The following is an 18,839-nucleotide window of genomic DNA, read 5'->3' as shown; positions in this document are numbered from 1 at the left end:
AGAAAAAAAGTACACCAATTTAACTTCATTAAATTGTAACGTTCTGTGCTTTAAAATACATTATCAATAAAGCAAAAAAAAAAAAAACAACAACAACAACAACAAAAATGAGCAGGATGGCTCAGTGGGTAAAGACACTTGCCACCAAGCCTGATGACCTGATCATTACCGGTAAACATATGAAAAGATATTCAAAATGATATTCCACCAGAGCAATATGGATAAAATTACTGACAGCACTTCATCTTCACTAGGGTGCCAATCATCATCATCACCATCACCATCAACAGATATAACAGATGTTGGAGAGAATGTATAGATAGCCCAGCTCTCAAACATCTCTGACTGACCTGTAAGAGTATAGACACTTTAAAACCAGTCCAGTGGCCAGGTGATGGTGATGTTCACCTTTGATCCCAGCACTTAGTGGGCAGGAGCAGGTGAATCTCTGTAAGTTCAAGGCCAACCTGGTCTAGAAAGTAAGCACCAGGACAGCCAGGTCTGTCTCGAAAACTAAAAGCAAACAAACAAACGAGTGCATATTACATAAGTCCACTGCATGACATGTCCTGAACAAGCAAGTCTCCAAGAGACTGAGGCAAAGTGTGGATTGACTAAGGTTTGGAAAAATAGCATGATTGCGTATGGTTATGGGTTTGGTTTTATTGGTTTGGCTGGTTTTATTCTTTGGTTTTTTTGCTCTTTGAGGGATGATTAAAATGTCCTAAAATTATAATTCTACAACTCCATTAATATAAAGGCCATCAAGTGTACGCTTTAAAATCGGTGTTTCATATGACATATGAACCATATTTCTTTCTTCTTTTCTTTTTTCTTTTTTTTTGAAACAGGGTTCTTACATTTCAACAATGCTATCATCATAACAGTGGAAGGAGGAAATGACATGAGTAAACCTTGGGAACATGCTAAGTAAAAGAAGCAAGACACAAAAAACCACAAATTGTCTGGTTCAACGCATATATTTACTCACTGTTGTTCTGTTCTGGGATTCCAAGTCACCCAGGCTGATCTGGGACTTTCTAGCTGCTTGGGATGACCTTGAACCCCGTTCCTTTTGCTTGCAACCTCCCAAGTGCTGGGGTTACAGGTGTGCACCCCCATGCCAGGTCATAGGGCTCCAGTTCTGTGAAATGCAGAGGATGGAGAGATTACACAGAAAGTAGGGTAAGTGGTGGCCGAGAGGAAGCCTGAAGGATCGCTAAGAGGCATATGATGGTTTCTTTTTTGAGTGTTGAGAATCCTAAAATTAGGTTGTGGTGGTGGTGATTACACGGCCTTGTAAATAAAGAAGAACTACTAAGTTATACCTTTTCAAAATAATGTACTGCCCAGTGTGGTGGCACACGCCTTTGATGCCAACACTTGGAAAGTAGAGGCAAGTGGATCTCTATGAGTTCAAGGTCACCCTGGTCTACAGAGAGACTTTCAAGACAGCCACTGTTTTGTAATGAGATCTCTGTCTCAGAAAAAAAGAGTACTCTGCTATGTATAAATTATGTCTCAGTTGTTTTTATTTTTAAAACCTCCAATCCAGGTGTGGTAGCATCTGCCATGAACCCCAGAACTCAGGATTCCAGGGTAGATGGATCCCCTCAAATCCAAGGTCGGCCTGAGTGCAGAGCGGAACTCTGTTTATTAGAATAAGCAGAAACTAGGAATCTGGGGCCAGCCTTTTCTACCTCTTATTATTTTACTTTTATAGTCAACACATCTGACCCCTTGTTTCTGCATGAAGTTTGATTTGATGTTGAGGAAGGAATAACTGACTTGAATGTTTTTTCTTTCTTCCTTCCTTCCTTTTTCTTTCTTTCTTTTTATTTTTTGTTTTTTCCCCTTGTTTTGTTTTGTTTTTTAAGACAGGGTTTCTCTGTGTAGCCCTGGCTGTCCTGGAACTCCTTTGTAGACCAGGCTGGTTTAGAACTCACAGAGATCTACCTGCCACTGCCTCCTGAGTGCTGGGATCAAAGGCGCATGCCACCACCGCCCCAGCTAAATGTCCTTCGTAATTGAAAGACATCTTCCATTGTCTTTGGTCCTTGTTTTCCTATTTCTCAGCCCTTTGAAATTCCATACTGTTTAAAACTACATCTGCTCACAGACAATTTTTCTAGTCTTTGAATATTTCTGCTCACACCAAAAACAGTTTTGTTCTGTTTTGTATTTTACAGGAACAAAATTTCTTTTCAAAAATATGTTTTTTAACCTGGATGTGGTGTTACAGGCCTGTACTTCCAGCACCAGGAAGCTGAGGCAGGAGGATTGTGTATTTGAGGGCAACTTGGGCTACATATTTAAGATTCTGCCTCAAAAAAACAAAAGAACAAAGGCTGGAGGGATGCTCAGCAGTTACGAGCACTGCCTGCTCTTCCAGAGGTCCGGAGTTCAAATCCTACCACCCACATGCAGCTCAGAACCTTCTGAATTCCACTTCCAGGGGATTCAGTGCTCCCTTCTGGCCTTCTTGGGCACTGAATACTGGTGGTGCACATACATTCAGACAAAACATTCATACACATGAAATTAAAAAATACGTAATTTCTAAAACTTTAAAAAATTTACTTCTTAAAAAAAGTCAAGAATCAAAACAAAAATAAGCAAAACATGCCTTCTACTAACAGGCACAATAAATAGAAATAAAATGTTTTAAAAGCTATGGTTTTTAAAAAAAGATTTATTTATTTTATATATGTGAGCACATTGTAGTTGTCTTCACACAGCAGAGAAGGGCATTGGATCCCATTACAGATGGTTGTGAGCCACCATGAGGTTGCTGGGAATTGAGCTCAGGACCTCTGGAAGAACAATCAGTGTTCTTAGCTGCTGAGCCATCTCTCCAGCGCCAAAAGCTATGATTTTTTTTTACAAAGGTAATATCATTTTAGAAAACTTGGATTATTCATAAAAGAGAAATAAAAAAAAAACAATTATCATTCTTTTTTCTCCACCTAGAAACTTTTTTTCCCAAATCTTATTTCCCAAGTTGCCAGACAAACGTATGAACCGACAGAGATCTGCCGGCTCTGTGCTCAAGTGCTGGGTTTAAAGGGGAACCTGCCATACCCAGTATATGTGTGGCTAGCACTCTATCAATGGAGCTTTATCCCCATCCTTGTGTAGACTCTGTTAAGAGAATGAACAATGGCAACAAAGAGAGGTATATGTTAATTAGTTAGAGTTAACCATTTCTCGATGGAACTCACTCTGTAGGCCAGGCTGGCCCAGAACTCACAAAGATCCAACTGCCTCCCCTACTCCCACCCTTGACCCCTGCCACTCCCTCTGGCACTCAAAAGATCAGAGTCAAGAAATGCTGTCCAGGTAGACCTCCAGCTCTTAGGCTAAAGTGACCCTCTTACCTCACGTCTCCTGATGAGCTGGATCTATAACAGTTTAGCTTCCCAAGATTTCTCATGAGAAAATCTCAAACAGACTGAAAAGCTGAAAGTCTATAGGATATACCTACATCACATTTTAAACTCAGGGAAGGCCTACCCTGAATGTTGGCAGCAACATTCTGTGGGCTAGGGTCCCATATGAATAAAAAGAAGCACCAGGGCACTCCGATTTCAGAAACAGCCATGTTGACTTTAGCCTCCCGGCCTTGTGTTTGTTCCGAGAGCACTGTTAGCATCTTCCTATCACAGAAGGAAAATGAGGCCAGAGAGTCTGAGACTGCCAAAGACCACCCATCAGCATAGTAACAGAGCAGCGAGCTCTCCACTGAGAGCCACCACTGAGCCACACTCCCTTCTCAGCCCCATGCCTTTGCCTCACAATGATGGTGCTTTGAGTGTATGTCTCAGACACACAATATATGCGAGACGGAGGGAGGAAACAGCCGGGACCAGAGGCTAAGTGAACTGGACATGTTGGAAGAAAGTCTGGGGCATCCTAACAAGGCAGAGATAAGAAAGCAGCAGCTTCCTAACAGGCAACATGAGTGTGAGGATGAGAAAGTAGCTTAAGAGGAATGGAAGACGAGGCCTTTGAGCATCTTAGCAAAGCTTTTGAAGGAGGCAGGACTTTCGGAGCCCTAGACTTGACAAAGATGATTAAGGATTTCTCAAAGAGAAGATGATCCTCTTTGAAGCTCTATCCCTAAACCAAGCTCTCTTGAGACATTAGGGAGGATTGTTCGCTTCTCTTGTGATCCATGTGGAAGATTTTGGAACTTTGGTCCAGAAAAGTCATTGTGTGTTCAGAGCTTAATGAGCTGTTATGGTGTACTGGCTAAGTTTATGTCAACTTGACACTCAATAGAGTTATCTGAGAGGAGTGGACTACAGTTGGGGAAAGGTCTCTATAAGATGGAGCTGTAGGGAGTTTTCTTTTTTGTTTGCTTGTTTTTATGTGCATTGGTGTTCTGCCTGTATGTATGTCTGGGTTAGGGTGTCAGTTCTTGAGTTACAAACAATTGAGTTGCCATGTGGGTGCTGGGAATTGAACCCGGATCCTCTGCAAGAGCATCCAGTGCTCTTACTGCTGAGACATCTCTCCAGCCCTAGGGTATTTTCTTAATTAATGATTGATGGGAGCAGGCTGGATTCTATGAGAAAGATAAGCAAGCCAGATAAGAAGGCCCTTCTGAGGCCTTCACATCAGCCCCAGCCTTCAGGTTCCCATTGTTTGAGTTCTTGTCCTGGCTCTCTTCAGTGACAGACTGCAATGTGGAAGTGTAAAGCCAGATAAACCGTTTCCTCCACAACTGGTTTTTGGTCATGGCGTTTCCTCATTACAATAGTAATCCTAAGACACATGGGAACTTAGAATATAAAGCTGAGAGCAGGGCAGATGGTGAAGGTCTGGCTTGTAAAATTACAGAGGGAAGTTTGAGAGTTCTTAAAAGACTCCATGGGGGCCATTTGATCTTTAGAATTAGGAATCTGTGATTCTGGTCAGCTTGTGCTGAAGAACCAGTTGTGTTAAGAGATCGACATCGTTGAGACAATCTTCTTAGAATTGTTTCCTTGGGGTTCAACACACAGGCTTTAAGGATGAAGGAGTCATGAAGAGCAGCTGAAACTTGGCACTGTAAGAAGCCAAGGAGAGGCCACTTGTACGATTATAAATATTGTCATGGCTGATTTATACCTGTCTTTAATTTTCATGTATGAGTTGGTTTGCCTGTATGTATATACGTGCACCAAGTGCATACCACATGTGTGCCTGGTGCCCATGGAAGTCAGAAGAGGGCATTGTATAACCCATGTAGGTGCTGAGAATGGAACTCAGGTCCTTTGCAAGAGCACAAAGTGCTCTTACCCTCTAAGCCATCTCTCCAGCCCTCTGTATCTATGTTTTAATGGAGCATTCTGTAAGGACCAGAGGAATGTCTCCAAAACTGTCAGGTATTCTAATTGACAAGGATGGGATGTATGAGTGTGGGTATGGGGATGCCGGGGCATGTGAACCAGTTTTAGGAATCTGTTCTCTTCTTCCTTCTAGAATCTGGGGATCAAACTCAAGTTGTTAGGCATGCACAGCAAGCACTTTAAACACTGATCCATCTCAGCCACTCTATATGAGATATGCTAAAGGATTTTCCCTGTGGCACCTTAGTCTCAAAACTTCCCACATATAGACAACTTCCAAGACCAAGGGCCACTGGCTTTCCTTCCTCCTCCCCATGTTCTCCTTACTCTGTGCCTGATGCTTCTATTTTAATTTCCTTCTTCCTTCCTTCCTTCCTTAAAGATTAAAAAAATTGCCAGGTAATGGTGGTCCTATACCTTTAATCCCAGCTCTTGGAAGACAGAGATGCCGGCACATCTCTGTAACTTCAAGGCTAACCTGGTCTATAGAGTGAGTTCCAGGACAGCCAGAAATTACACAGAGAAATCCTATCTCAAAAAAAAAATTTTTAAGTGTGTATAGGCATTTTGCCTATATATATGTCCGTGTACCATGTCCAGAAGAGAACATTGGATCCTTTGGAACTGGAATTACAGATGGTTGTGAGTCACCATGTAGGTGCTGGGACTCAAAACCTATGTCCTCTGGAAAAGCAGGTAGTGCCTTTCTTTTTTCTTCTTTTTTCTTTTTGGATTTATTTATGAGTACACTGTAGCTGTCTTCAGACACACCAGAAGAGGGCATCGGATCTCATTATAGATGGTTGCTGGGAATTGAACTCAGGACCTCTGGAAGAGGTCCTCTTAACCACAGAGCCATCTCTCCAACCATTTTTGTTTCTTGTAGCTCTGGCTGGTCTTGCTTGCACTCTCAGCAATGCTCCTGCCTCAGCAGGCATATGACACCGTGTCACCCATCATACATTTTTCCCATGTAATAAAAATGAACAGCAAAATCAGGTCATTTTCAGTCCCTTCCAACTTTGATGTAAGAGGTTTTAGAATTTTCAGATTCCAGCCTCCCATTCTAAGAGCACAGGGCTGACTGACCAGTCCTCGTTAGGAGGCAGCCTGCCTGTGGTTTGGCACCACTGCCCAGCAGGCATTTATTAAATCAGTGGGATGTGGTCCCTGCTGGCCTGGAAGAGAACATTAAGCTCCAAAAACTTCCTGCAGCAGGCCTCCTTTGGAGAGTGCTGCTCAAAGGGGCGAGGAACAAACCATTTAGGTCCTTGGCTGTGCTCCAGGATCTGTTCACTAGTACTGCTCTGTCTACGGAGAATCAGTGACTGGAAACATCTGGAAGCCTGCTTAAGACCGGGTGACTGTTCTCCTTCCTTTGGGGTGGCTGTTCTTGACTCTGGTAATCCGTGTTGACCTTTGCCAATGCCCCTTCCCCTCCAATCTTCTGCACTTCATTGGGCAACAGCTCTCTAATAAACTCCACACGAACCTGGCTGCTAGCGGCTTCTGGAAGGGCTCTAAGATCTAACGCCTGCCTCAGCATTCCTGAAGCCAGAGTAGCAAAACAACAGAAGGCTGTGACCAAACACTTGCACCTCAGCGTCTTACAGTGGCAGTGAAGAAAGCCAGTAGGTGGGGGGTTAGGAAGAAATGGCAATGCTAAGTCTGCTGAACATGGGGGAGGAGTATAGGTGTAATGACATGACCTAGGCAGAGCCTGTGAACATGGGCATGCCTCATTCACAAATTCAATCATGCTGACCGGGCTCATTACTCTGGGAGACAGCCCAGGATAAAAGGTGAGGGTACAGTGCTAAGGTTTGGATCTGAAACATTCCCTATGCACCTACAAAATATGCGGGTGCTGGAGAAATCTCTGAATAAAATGCTCAATTTCTGCACTCCAGTTCTATGGCTTGGAAATTCCAACTCTATGGGTCTGTATGCAGGGGAGGGGATGCATGGAGTTGCAGAGCAGAGGGGTTATCCTAGATGTGCTGGGTTTCTACCATCCTCATCCCCTAGCCCTTAGCTTTTGGGGGTATAGTATTTGGACATACGGTTTCCTATAGTTTACACAAGTCGGAATGGCCACATGGTCTAAAGTTTCCCTTTGGTCACATCTAAAGCTCTGACTCATTTCAATTTTCTTTTCCCCAACCAATGGCATGACTTCCAAGAAAGAAACACAGGTTAAAAGGGCATGTAAGTTGCTTGAAGTTTATTTATAAATGACAAAGATATGCTTTGGGGCTGTCATTTTAAAAAACTGAACCCCTCCTTGGCTTTTTAACTTAGCTAAAAATTTTGCTTTTAAAGTAATGATTTGAAAGTAAAATCCTTGCCTTAATTTTTAAAGTAATTATTTTCTATGCTAGGGGTTGAACCCAGGGCTTCCTTGCTGTCACTTGAGAGTGTTGAGTTAATTTTAATTTCACTAACCTATCTGCTCTTGGTTTTAACAAGCCATGACCTGCGCATCCTTCCCTGGATGGAAGGGTGGGTACATCTTGAAAAACCCATAAGGATGCAATGGAAGCATTTGTTCTGGTCAGCTCAGGCCAGTGTGGAGCAGAGAAACTGGTGTCCTTCTTGGAGTGTCGCCTTCATCTCCTTGAACTGAGCCAACTGGCAGGCCTCATCCAGCCCTAGCCAGCGGTAGGCTTGATGCTCCTGGGAGAGGCGGATCTCTACATCGTAGTCTTTCACTTCTGCTAGCCAGTAAATGACTGTTTTAGGCTTCTGCCTGGCCATATAATTGAGCTCCCTTCTGAACCCCTCAATGATGGTCAGTTGGCTTGCTTCTATGCCTGTTTCCTCCTGAGTCTCTCGCAGGGCTGTTTCTAAGTCATTCTCTCCTGGGTCCACATGGCCTGGTTAGAAGAAAATAAAGAAGAAATCTTCAATACTAACAGAAGCTGGATCCTTCCAGGTCAGATAATATAAAGATAGGGTCTTCAGTGACTTTCCTGGGAGTTCCTGAGCTAAAGCAAGTCTAGAGATGGTCAATATCCTAACATGCCTAGGAAGAACTACAAGGCAGACAGTGTCTGGTTCTCAAGGTCTGAGAAGTAAATCCCTTCTTCCTAATCTATCTTTTCGGAGTGAAACAAATGTGTCCAGAAGGTCAGATTTAGACACTTCTTCCAGCTTTTGCTGCGCTAACCGTGGGGCTGTGCGCTCCGGAGGCGAGCTCTCTCCCGCTGAGCTACATCTTCATCCCAGGACACTCGCTGCCTCAGGTGTTGCGATGGCTTTCCTTGGTTCTGCTTCCCTTTCCTCTTTGCTTCCCCCTCTATTTTTCACAGGGACTGCTTTTCCCTTGGAGATCTTAAGGTAATCTTCCCAAGGGTGGGAGTCTCTTGGCAGAGTCGGGGCTAGCTGAAAAATCCAGTGAGGGCTCAACCCTCCACAGTCAGCAGGCACAGCCTGCACCGCTGTAACAGCAGCTGTTTCCAAGTAGCCATCAAGGCCTTTCAAATTGTTTTCATCTTTCTAACTGAGCAAGGCCAGATTTCAGATTCACAGAGAAAGTCCTGATGGGAACTTAAGACTAAGGACAAGCCAAGAGCCAGTTCTAAGAAAATTTGTTGGCAAGATCCAAATCCAAGCAGACAGCTGCCAAGAAACTGCTGCAGCAGAACCTGAAGCTCTGCAGACTGCAGTGGCCCCCAGCTTTACCCTAGGCCTTTCCCACAAATTCTTAGTGTCCCAGAAGGGCCCAGAAGCAATGAGAGGGTTCTGGTAACCTGTATTTACTCCTGGCTCTGGTAAGTCTTTGAGGGGGCCCCTCCTGGTTCAGGAGCAGGAACTGATAGCTGTTCCCTTTTTGGCCTGGAGGTGGAGCTATACACTAGATGTTCTACTTCCCAGGGGTCTGCACAGGAGTCTGAGCCCACCCCTCCCAGGACCATCTATTCAGTTTGCTGCCTATGAATGCTAGCAGGGTAAAGGAGGAACTGATTAGGAGAGCTCCTCTGGCATCTCCTAGTGTGACTCCGGTAATTAGAAGATAAGTGTGAATATTCCTATTTACAGTATTTGGGACACCTCTCTTTTACCTTGTTCTTCCCTGTGCAGCTCAAATGTGTGAAAATTTCTTCTCTGGTTTCTTTTCTCCCACTCTCAGATATGTCTGTGCCTCCCCAGTTGTTTTTGTCTTATCTGGGGCTGTTTACCCTGGATCCTCATCCCAGCAACTGCCAGAGCCAATCTGTTCTTGCTCACTGGGACCATTCCAATGGCCTCAATTAAGGGTGGCTTCATCACCCCCCTCCACCCCTGTCTGAAGCAGAGTTGGATAAGGATAATCTTAATATAAGCATGAGATTTTTTTTCTTCTTTTTTTGTTTTTTTAAGTTAGAGTTTCTCTGTGTAGTCCTGGCTGCCCTGGAACTTGCTCTGAAGACCAGGCTGGCCTTGAACTCAGAGATGGATGAGCCTGCTTCTGCCTCCCAAGTGTGGTGACTAAAGGCATGTGCTGCTGCCACCACTGCCACTGCCACCACCACCTGGCAGCATGAGGATTAACAGAAAAAGAGGCATTCAGAAAAAATAAGACACATCTAAGAGCTTGGGAATGAAAATACATACTCAATGGGCACAGGCTCCTCAAGAGACAGTCACTCAGGTCACTTCTGCCTATGTAGCCTGCCTTCTCTTTTAGGAACATCCAAAGGAATCTCCTGTACCCTTAAGACAGCATCCAGAATGCTGGTGGATGAAAACTAACCTGCTTACAAACACATCTTGGCCATGTCTAAGGCTCCAGGCCACTGGTCTGCACTGTTCTGCCTCCTGAAGACCTGACCAGCTCTATCCTTGGTTCTAAGTGAGGAACCCAAGGCAAAGGTGGCTGCTAAGGCTACAGCCCCAAGGGCTCTGTGATCTTCATAACCTTTTAGGCTGAAAGGAGCCCATCACTGTTACTCTTCCAATCCTGCCAGCATGTGCAGATGGCCTACCGTTAGGAGACCCAGCTCCTCTGTGCTTCTGACACCTCCAGGAGTCACACTCCCTGGCCATGTGGTCCACATAAGAAAACCCTAGTGAAGGGAACATTAAGCAAAGAAGCCTTGATCAAATGAAATCATAAAAAGGGGCAGGAAGAAAACTTGCGATTTTAAAGTCAACCTCTACTTTGATAGATGAAGCACTCAGCCCAGAAAGGTAGGCACATAGCCCAGTCATTACTCAACTTCAATATTCCCAATCCCCAGCCCAGTGGTTCTTCTCCTGTCAAGTCATTCATAGGCTAGAGCACAGGCGAGGGATATAAAACACCAGATGCTATGTCTGCCCTGGGTCAGTCGCTGAACCCTATTTCTAGCTCTGAGCTGGCCTGGAGGCTCCTTCCTGCCTCTGCCACCTCTTCTTGCTGTACAGTCACTGAAAAACAAACTTTGTAGGGTGGATTCCTGAGCCAAGCATGGCATTCCCTCCCCTCAAAAAACCAATCGTCTGTCCCCTCACCTTTGGGAGGAGTCCAGTGATGAATGCCGTCTGATGCCTGCAGCAGCAGAAATTCAATTGTACTGTTGTCTACCTTGGGAATAAGGTGTCTTCGGAAGATGATCAAGCCACATGCCCTCAGAGCCATGATCTATCTATGAAGTTAAAAAAAGATGTGAGACCCTAGGAAGCTATACACAACAGAAAAATTCACTCCTGGAGGGCCGGTAGCTGAAGAATAGCAAGGACAGGCTAACTGTGATCTCACAACCCACAAAAAGACATGCTAAGGAATGGATGTTAGTTATTGTCAACTTGACACAAACTAGTCATCTTGAGAAAAGGATGCCTCAGTTGAGAAAATGCCAGTGGTTTACGTGGGAAGGCCTGTAGCAGAATTTTCCCTGTCCAATCACTTTAAATATTAATACAACAAGAAGCCTGGGATTGAACAGGGAAAACAGAGGCAGAGCGAAGAGTTTCAGAAACCAGCACAGAGGGAAGGACAGAGTAGAAAAGAAGATGGAAGGAGAGGAAAACAATCCAGATTCCATGTGGCTTTAAATAGCCACAGGTAGATATGAATATCATAAGAGGATAGAATAATTGGGATAACTTGTCTAATCTAGGTGGGCTGCTTGTATCATTATCAATTGGCTTTGAAATTATTGTGTGGGCATCTTGTGAATTGAGAATTTATTGATATATAAATTTGACTGGTTAGTTATAAACTTTGAGAGTTTTGATTTACTGGGTTACTGGAATTTGGGACCACTGACTACAGGGGGTTTATGGCTGAGAAGGGACAGACGGCACTAAGGCATGCAAACTGGAGAAGGGGAGACCGCCGACTGTATCTAGCTAGAGATGGCGAGACCACCAGGCAGAGAGTAGCTGGGCATAGCACGGGAACTTGCAGCTCCTTTTAATATTTCCCACAACAAAGGCCCAGTACAGCACACTGCAGGTGGTGTTTTCCCTACGAAAGTGGAATTGAGTTGGGTTGCATAAGAAGCAGGCTGAATAGCCAGTGGCGACAGTACGTGCCTTTAATTCCAGAGGTCAGGAGGAGGAGAGACAGAAGCAGGTGGAATTTTCCGAGTTTGAGGTTTAGAGACAGTTCCAGGACAGCCATGGCTACACAGAGAGACCCTGTCTCCATAAACAAACACAAATAAAGCAGGCTGAGCAAGCCAGGGGGAGAAAGCCAGCAAGCAATGTTCATCTGCTCTAGTTCCTGCCTCCAGGTTTCTGCCTTGAGTTCCCTTATTTCATAAGCTGAAATAAACTCTTTCCTCCTCAAGCTGCTTCTGGTTATGGTGTTTTGCCATGGTAACTGAAATCTAACAGAGGGGAATCCAGGAATCAGGAACAAACCTTTGTGTGCAATTACAGGACCCTGGGAACTACCCTAGTCAAGAGGCCTCTAACTACCCTAGGATCCCTGTGAAACTCAGGGCTTGTGTGTATTAGTTATGAGACTACAAAGACTCAGAAACAAATTCACTGAAACAGAAAGGAGGCTAGGAATCAGAGAATGCAATATAAGTAGTATAATCAAAATTACAATCCCATTCCTCTCAGACTGTATCCTGAGTCCTTAAAGCAGAGACTTCAAGGTATTTTCTCATGACTCAGTGGGGTCACTTAGGTAGTCTGGGATACCAAGTCACTTTTTCAGACTCATATCCATGCCTAGTAAGTCATATACGCATACAGTCCAAATGAAAAATAGCAGAGGCACATTATCACAGTCATTCACAGGATGAAGGTGGGCCTAGATCTGGGTTTAACTCTGAAATTAATTGTGGAAGGAAACAGTTCTACCTGAAGAAGTAGCTATGAGAACTACCAATAGTATAGAATAGAGTTTATTCAGGGCATGGGGTGGGGAGTTAAGAGGGTAGTAGAGGCAGAGAAAGGCAGAGAGAGAGGAGTAGAGGAGAAGAGGAGTAGAGGCCGGCCATGAGCACATGGAGAGAGAGGAGGGAGAGGAATGGGGAGGGGAGAAGGGACAGAGAGGGAACAAGAAGGGAAGAGCAAGAGGGCAAGAGACCAAGAGAGGAACAAGAGAGGGAGGAGGGGCAAGCAGCCCCTTTTGTAGTGGGTCAGGCCTACTTGGCTGCTGCCAGGTAACTGTGGGGAGGAGCATACCTGGCTATTGCCAGGTAAAATTTTCTTCTTTTTTTCTCTTTATTTCTTGAGATGGGGGATGGGGGGGTGTCTCATTAACGTAGCCCTGGCTGTCCCGAAATTCACAGAGATCGACCTGCCTCTGTCTCCAGAGTTCTTAAAGTGTGTGCCTAACTGCTTTAATCCTATAGTGTGTTAGAACAGTACCTGGCACATATTAAAACTCAGTAGATTTCTCTCCATATGGAATGACATCTGGAAGGGGGTGGCTAAAACGGCTCAAGGGGTAAAGTGCTTGTTCACAAGCCTGACAACCCATGTAAAGAATCAACACCAGAAAAGTTGCTTTCTGTTGTCTATACATGTGCCATAGAACACACCCTCATCCACATGTATGCATGCATGCATATATATGCACACGCACACACAGACACACACACACACATACACACACATAATAAGGTACAGGTCACAAAAGAAAAACATGTGATAGCCAAAGATCTGATCTCCTTTGAGGGATTATAGCAGGCTTACTGAAAGAAGGGACCTTGGAGCAAAGAAAAGGGTAGAAAGGTAACTCCACATAGGAAAGGAGAATGTGGCTTTGGCAGAGGTTAACATCTGGATAAAGGTCCTAAAGTGGGACTGGAGAACAGAAAGAAGCCACCTGCTACATGCTATGTTCCCTTGTTGGTGTTTAATCAAGATGGGCTGCCAGACATGATGGCATGCACTTGTAATCCCAGCACTAGGAAGGCTGAAGCAGGAGGATCACTGCAAATTTGAGGCCTGCCTGGGCTACAGAGCAAAACCTTGTCTCAAACAAAAGAATAAACCAACAAAAAGAGTCACTTTGAGCCGTCAAAGGCATGGAAGTCAGGCCCAAACACCTCTTCCAGAGTAATTCTCAGGAAGGTTATCAAATGCTATTTTAGGGAATAGCAGCTTCTCACGGACCCCCCCCACTCCACCCCACTCCTCTTTCTTCTTTTTTTGGGGGGTGGCTGGAATTAAAATGAAGGCCTCATGCATATTAGACAAGTGTTTTATCACCAAGTTACAAACTTAGACACTCAAATAGCTCTAAACTGGTGGGTAGGAAGGCCTTAAGGACTAGAAATGAACTCAGTGTTTTAAGAAACAGTCTGTGTACGCAGGTGTTTTAGTACAGAACTTTAATCTGCACTCTGGAGCTCTGTGAGTTTGAGGCCAGCTTGGTATACACAGTGAGTTCTACGCCAGCCAGTGAGACCCTGCACACATGAAACTAGGCTTGGTGATTCATATCTATAATCTCAATACTTGAGAGGTGAGGGCAAGAGGATCATAAGGTCAAGGTCAGCCTTGGCTATATAGCTTGGGCTAACTGATGCCATTAAAAAAGATGCACACAAAAGATATTCACAAAAATCTTGTAATATCAAAAAGACAGACAGAGGGATGAACAGATGGCTTAGCAGGTAAGAGGACATACTGCTCTTTCAGAGGACCCACGTTGGTTCCCCACATCAACACTGGACGTTCAAAAGCACCTGTAAATCCACATTTTCAGGCAAATTCATTGCTTTAGGACTCTGTGGGCACTGCACTCATACATGCAACTGAAAATATTAAAAAACAAATCTATTTTTTGGAGAGAGGGTCTCTATAAGTGTACTTTTTAAACCAGAAAAAATATCCATTGGTGTGGCAATGGTTAATTACACTTCAGTACATACATCTATCTCTGTGGCATACATATACATACATACACACACACACACACCCTGATGTGTTGGAGCGGCGGGTTGTGTCAGAAAATACCACACTAGGCCCAAACAGTTCCACGTGTAAGAGGTTTAATTGAGAGGAAGTAGGGGTAGTGGCGCGGAAAGGGGTAAAGGTGGGAGGTGAGATACGGATTCTGGGAATATGGTGGCTGTTGCCCTGGCAACAGGTCTGTGGACCCGCCCATGTATCACCACAGGATCTGGATGCTAACACACCCCACACCATTAAAAATGGGGTAGAACCAAATGTTCTGGCTGTAAGAAAATATTTTTGGATATATTAATTGAGGAAAGTATGGTACAGAATATGTATAATGAGATCTTTTTTGAGTTAAAAAATTCATATGTAAAGTAGTAGTACATAGGCTTTCCAAACACCATGTTCTGTTTTCCTGACTCCTTATTTATGCTGAGAACATTCCCCATTCTGGAAACACCTTGTCACTGCATAACTACTCAACAAGGATTTTAATCATGGTTTAGAATTCATATTGAAACAGGTAACTGATCTTATGTCCTTCCTACAAGGATGATTAAAAGGTAATAGATGGGGGCTGGAGAGATGGTTCAGTGGTAAGAGTACTGGCTCTTCTTCCAAAGGACCTAGCACACACATGGCAGCTCACAACTGACTGTAACTCTAGTTCCAGAGGTTATTACACCCTCATATCAATGCACATAAAATAAAATTAAATAAGTAAGTTTTTTAAGACAGGCAGTGGTGGCACATGCCTTTAATCCCAGCACTTGGGAGGCAGAGGCAAGTGGATTTCTGAGTTTAAGGCCAGCCTGATCTACAGAGTGAGTTCCAGGACAGCCAGGGCTACACAGAGAAACCCTGTCTCAAAAACAAACAAAAAAAATTTTTTTTAAAAAGAAAGCACCTTCCTCTTGCCCCTTGAAGAGTCCTATATAGTGAATGTTGAAGCCTTAGGTAAACTTAGAAATCTAAGTCTAGAGAGGCTGTTGCTCTTCCTAAGACAGGAAGCACCAGCATATTACCACCACAAACAGAGCATGAGAAAAGAAAGATGCTTTCATGAAGGACAAGAATTGGGCCTTGGGTGGCCATGTAAACCCCCAGAAGAGAGGAAAGGCTGGTATTTTCCTTTGGAGAGGAATGGAAAGAAAATCTCAGTCTAGTAGAAAGGGTACATTCTAGCAGCATGTAAAGAGGCCACACTGAAGACAGTGGGCCTATGATCTATCAGAACAGGTAAGAACAGATGCTCACTCTATGCATGCTGGACTCACAGAGAACACTGTGCTTCTAGAAAGGGAGGACTCTCATTGCCCTTTCAATTGCTTGGCTTAAAACAGCTATGAACTGGAAGCCTATCCCAAATTTCACACAAACAACTCTTCCCACTTATCCCTTTAAAAATGATTGTTTACAAAATGATTGTGGGGGTATAGGTACAACATGGCACATGTGTGGAATTCTCTCCTATTTCTATATATTCAGTGATTGAACAAACGCATTGTCAAACTCATACAGCAAGTACTTTATCTATTAATCCATGTTTCTGGCTCCTGTCTTTAATTTTTGAGATAGCTCAGGTATCGCCTTTGTTTTGAGTCTTCTAGCTTGTAATAACTCCATAAATCTCTATTATAAGACTTGATCAGAGAAGTTTAAGGATTTACTGTAGGAATTATAAGGAATATACACGTGTTGCTGGGAATCAACATGAGAATCTGCGCATTCTAGGCAAGTACTCTAACCACTAAGCTACATTCCTAGCCCTTGGTTTTTCATGACAGGATATTAATATACAGATCATGCTTAGTCTTGAGCTCATTTTGTAGTTCAAGCTAGCCTTAATTTTGAGATCCTTCTACCTCAGCACAACTATGTGCTAGATTATATTTTGTGTATTCTGGAAGCAAGCCAGTCACCTCCACATAGGCTGTTAGGCCTAAAGACTAATGACATTAGCAGTCTGCAGTGAAATTGGATGTGAGGCAGAAAAGCAAAGGACAAAACTAAAAGAGCAAATTGAGACCTGTGAGGATGACTGGAACTTACAATGACAAACTAGAAACCTAGACTTCCTCCTTTCATAGCTTCTAGGCTTGGCAACACAGGTGACCAGCAGGTAAATCCAGAGCCCTCTACAGATGAAGGCCATTTCACCTAGGATGCAAAAGAGCTGAAGGGGAGGATTCCAAATGAGCTGAGATTTCTGCAGGCCTGGATGCTGTCCTTTATCAGCAATGTGAGCCAACAGACTGCTATTAAAGTATATGTACTGCAGCCATGCCAACTTTGTGCTTCACAACATGCTGGGGCTGTTGGAGTTGGCTCTGTAGTTAAGAACACTTGCTCTTGGAAAAGATCCAGGTTTGATTCCCAATATCCACATGGAGACTCCCCACTTCCTTGGGCACCAGGTATGCATGTGGTACACAGACATACGTGTCAGCAAAACACTCAAAAACAGAAAATAATAGAATATTTTAAAAGGAGGAATTCTGGGAAATGTAGTTCCAGTATAATTAAAGTGATCCAGTACAAAGCCACTTTAGGTGTGCATCCCTTGTAAGGTAAGTCTCTTGTTGGTACCTCTGGCAGGAAAGAACCAGACTCTGCAGTCTGTTTCCTTGGAACCCAGCTCAGCAGCTCTTAACAGATGTTCATTGACTCAACAGAACTCTTTCCCCACCTCCCACTCAAACAAATGTTTAAGTATGTTCTGGGGCCCTGGGAAACAGCCCAGTGTTTTCTTGAAGAGTGCCATTTGCATAAAAGTCAATGGAGCTATTGTTGGTTTTCTGTTTTTTTGGAGAAGAGGGAGCTGAAACTATCCAGGGGCTTGAAAGTATTCAGCTCTCATACATTCTCCAAGTGGATTGAAACCTCAGGGGGTTAAAGAACACAGCATCCAATATGCAAATATGCCTGCAGCCAGGATTGCGGAGGTGAGAACTCCAGGCTGACAGCAGGCAATTCACACTTCAGAAAAGTGGCAGAGTGCCTGAGGTGGTTAGAAAAAAACCTGAACCAAAAAAACCCTCAATGTCATCAGAAGGTTCCAGAAGCTAAGGGAAAATGCTCTTGGCTTTCTTCACAGACAGAATTTCCTCACAGCCTAGGAGATTCAGGACCAACATGGGAGGTGGGAGGGAGAGTTCACAGATAAATGCTATGCTGCCATAGTTCACCATATTCATCAAGAATGCTGCACAAACAGTTACTCCCCAAAGCTCCCGGAAACATATTTTTATCCGCTTGCTTATTTATTTTTGTGGGGTCAGAGACTGAACTCAAACTTCACACATCTGAGGTACACACTCTCTCCTTCAGCCTTTACATAATAGACTCCTTAACCCTCCTCACATTTCTGATGCTCTAACTCCCTTAAAGCATAGTGTTTCAAGCCGCCATGCTGTCAAGTAATAATACTGTGTCACCTATACTGTGCAAAGTTTTTGACAGCTAAAATAGTATAATATAGTTTTACAATGCTATAAAGCAACCCTTTAAGGCTAGGCATGGTAGCACATGCCTATAATCCTAGCATTCAGGAGACTGAAGAGCAAGATCTTTATGTTAAAGATCTTGTCTCAAACAAACAAACAAACAAGCTCGAAGGATGATCCTTTAAGATGTGTGTTAGTTTATGAGGAAACTGGGATTTTAAGACAGAGTCTTACAGTATAGCCCAGAACAAGATATGTAGAACAGGCTGGTCTTGTAGTCAGAGATCTATCTCCCTCTTCCAAATGAACACAAAAGCACACACTTTCTTTCTCAAAGCTGAAATCGTAAGGAACGCTAGGTCAGGCTCAGTGACATGCACCTTACACCTGCAATCTCAGTACTTGGAAGGCAGAGAGGCCTAAGGACTAGGGTATCAAGGCTAGGCTTCACAACATGTAGATCTGAGGTCTTTCAGAGCCATATGAGTCCTGTCTCAAAACAAAACAAAACAAAACAAAACAAAACCAAAAAAAGATTACAATACTTGCCCAGTGGCATGATGGCTGGTAATGTGAATTTGAATCCAAAGAAATCTAACTCCAGCTGGGCAGTGGTGGCACACACCTTTAGTCCCAGCACTTGGAGGGCAGAGACAGGCAGTTTCTGAGTTTGAGGCCAGCCTGGTCTATAGAGTGAGTTCCAGGACAGCCAGGGCTACACAGAGAA

General features: G+C 43.9%; 1 protein-coding gene across 3 annotated transcripts in view; it reads right to left on the bottom strand.

Annotated features, from left to right (window-relative positions):
- Positions 1-7,536: 7,536 nt before the first annotated feature.
- The window catches only part of Nudt2 (nudix hydrolase 2), a 16,111-nt gene continuing 4,808 nt past the window's right edge, over positions 7,537-18,839 (bottom strand). Inside the window, exons 2-4 of one of the 3 annotated variants that reach the window (XM_031377080.1) lie at positions 10,809-10,938; positions 10,301-10,381; positions 7,537-8,209 (exon numbers count right to left, since the gene is read on the bottom strand). In XM_031377080.1, coding sequence (XP_031232940.1) covers positions 7,893-8,209; positions 10,301-10,381; positions 10,809-10,935 — 525 coding nt within the window. In that variant the 5' untranslated portion in view covers positions 10,936-10,938 and the 3' untranslated portion in view covers positions 7,537-7,892. Of the gene's footprint in view, positions 8,210-10,300; positions 10,382-10,808; positions 10,943-18,839 lie in introns of all 3 variants that reach the window. The other 2 variants (XM_031377079.1, XM_031377081.1) reach the window with 2 other exon arrangements.

This window comes from Mastomys coucha, unplaced genomic scaffold (genome assembly GCF_008632895.1).
Source record: "Mastomys coucha isolate ucsf_1 unplaced genomic scaffold, UCSF_Mcou_1 pScaffold18, whole genome shotgun sequence".
NCBI classification, from domain to species: domain Eukaryota; kingdom Metazoa; phylum Chordata; class Mammalia; order Rodentia; family Muridae; genus Mastomys; species Mastomys coucha.
Note: the sequence above shows the minus strand (reverse complement) of the source record. Positions and strands in the feature narration are given on the sequence as shown.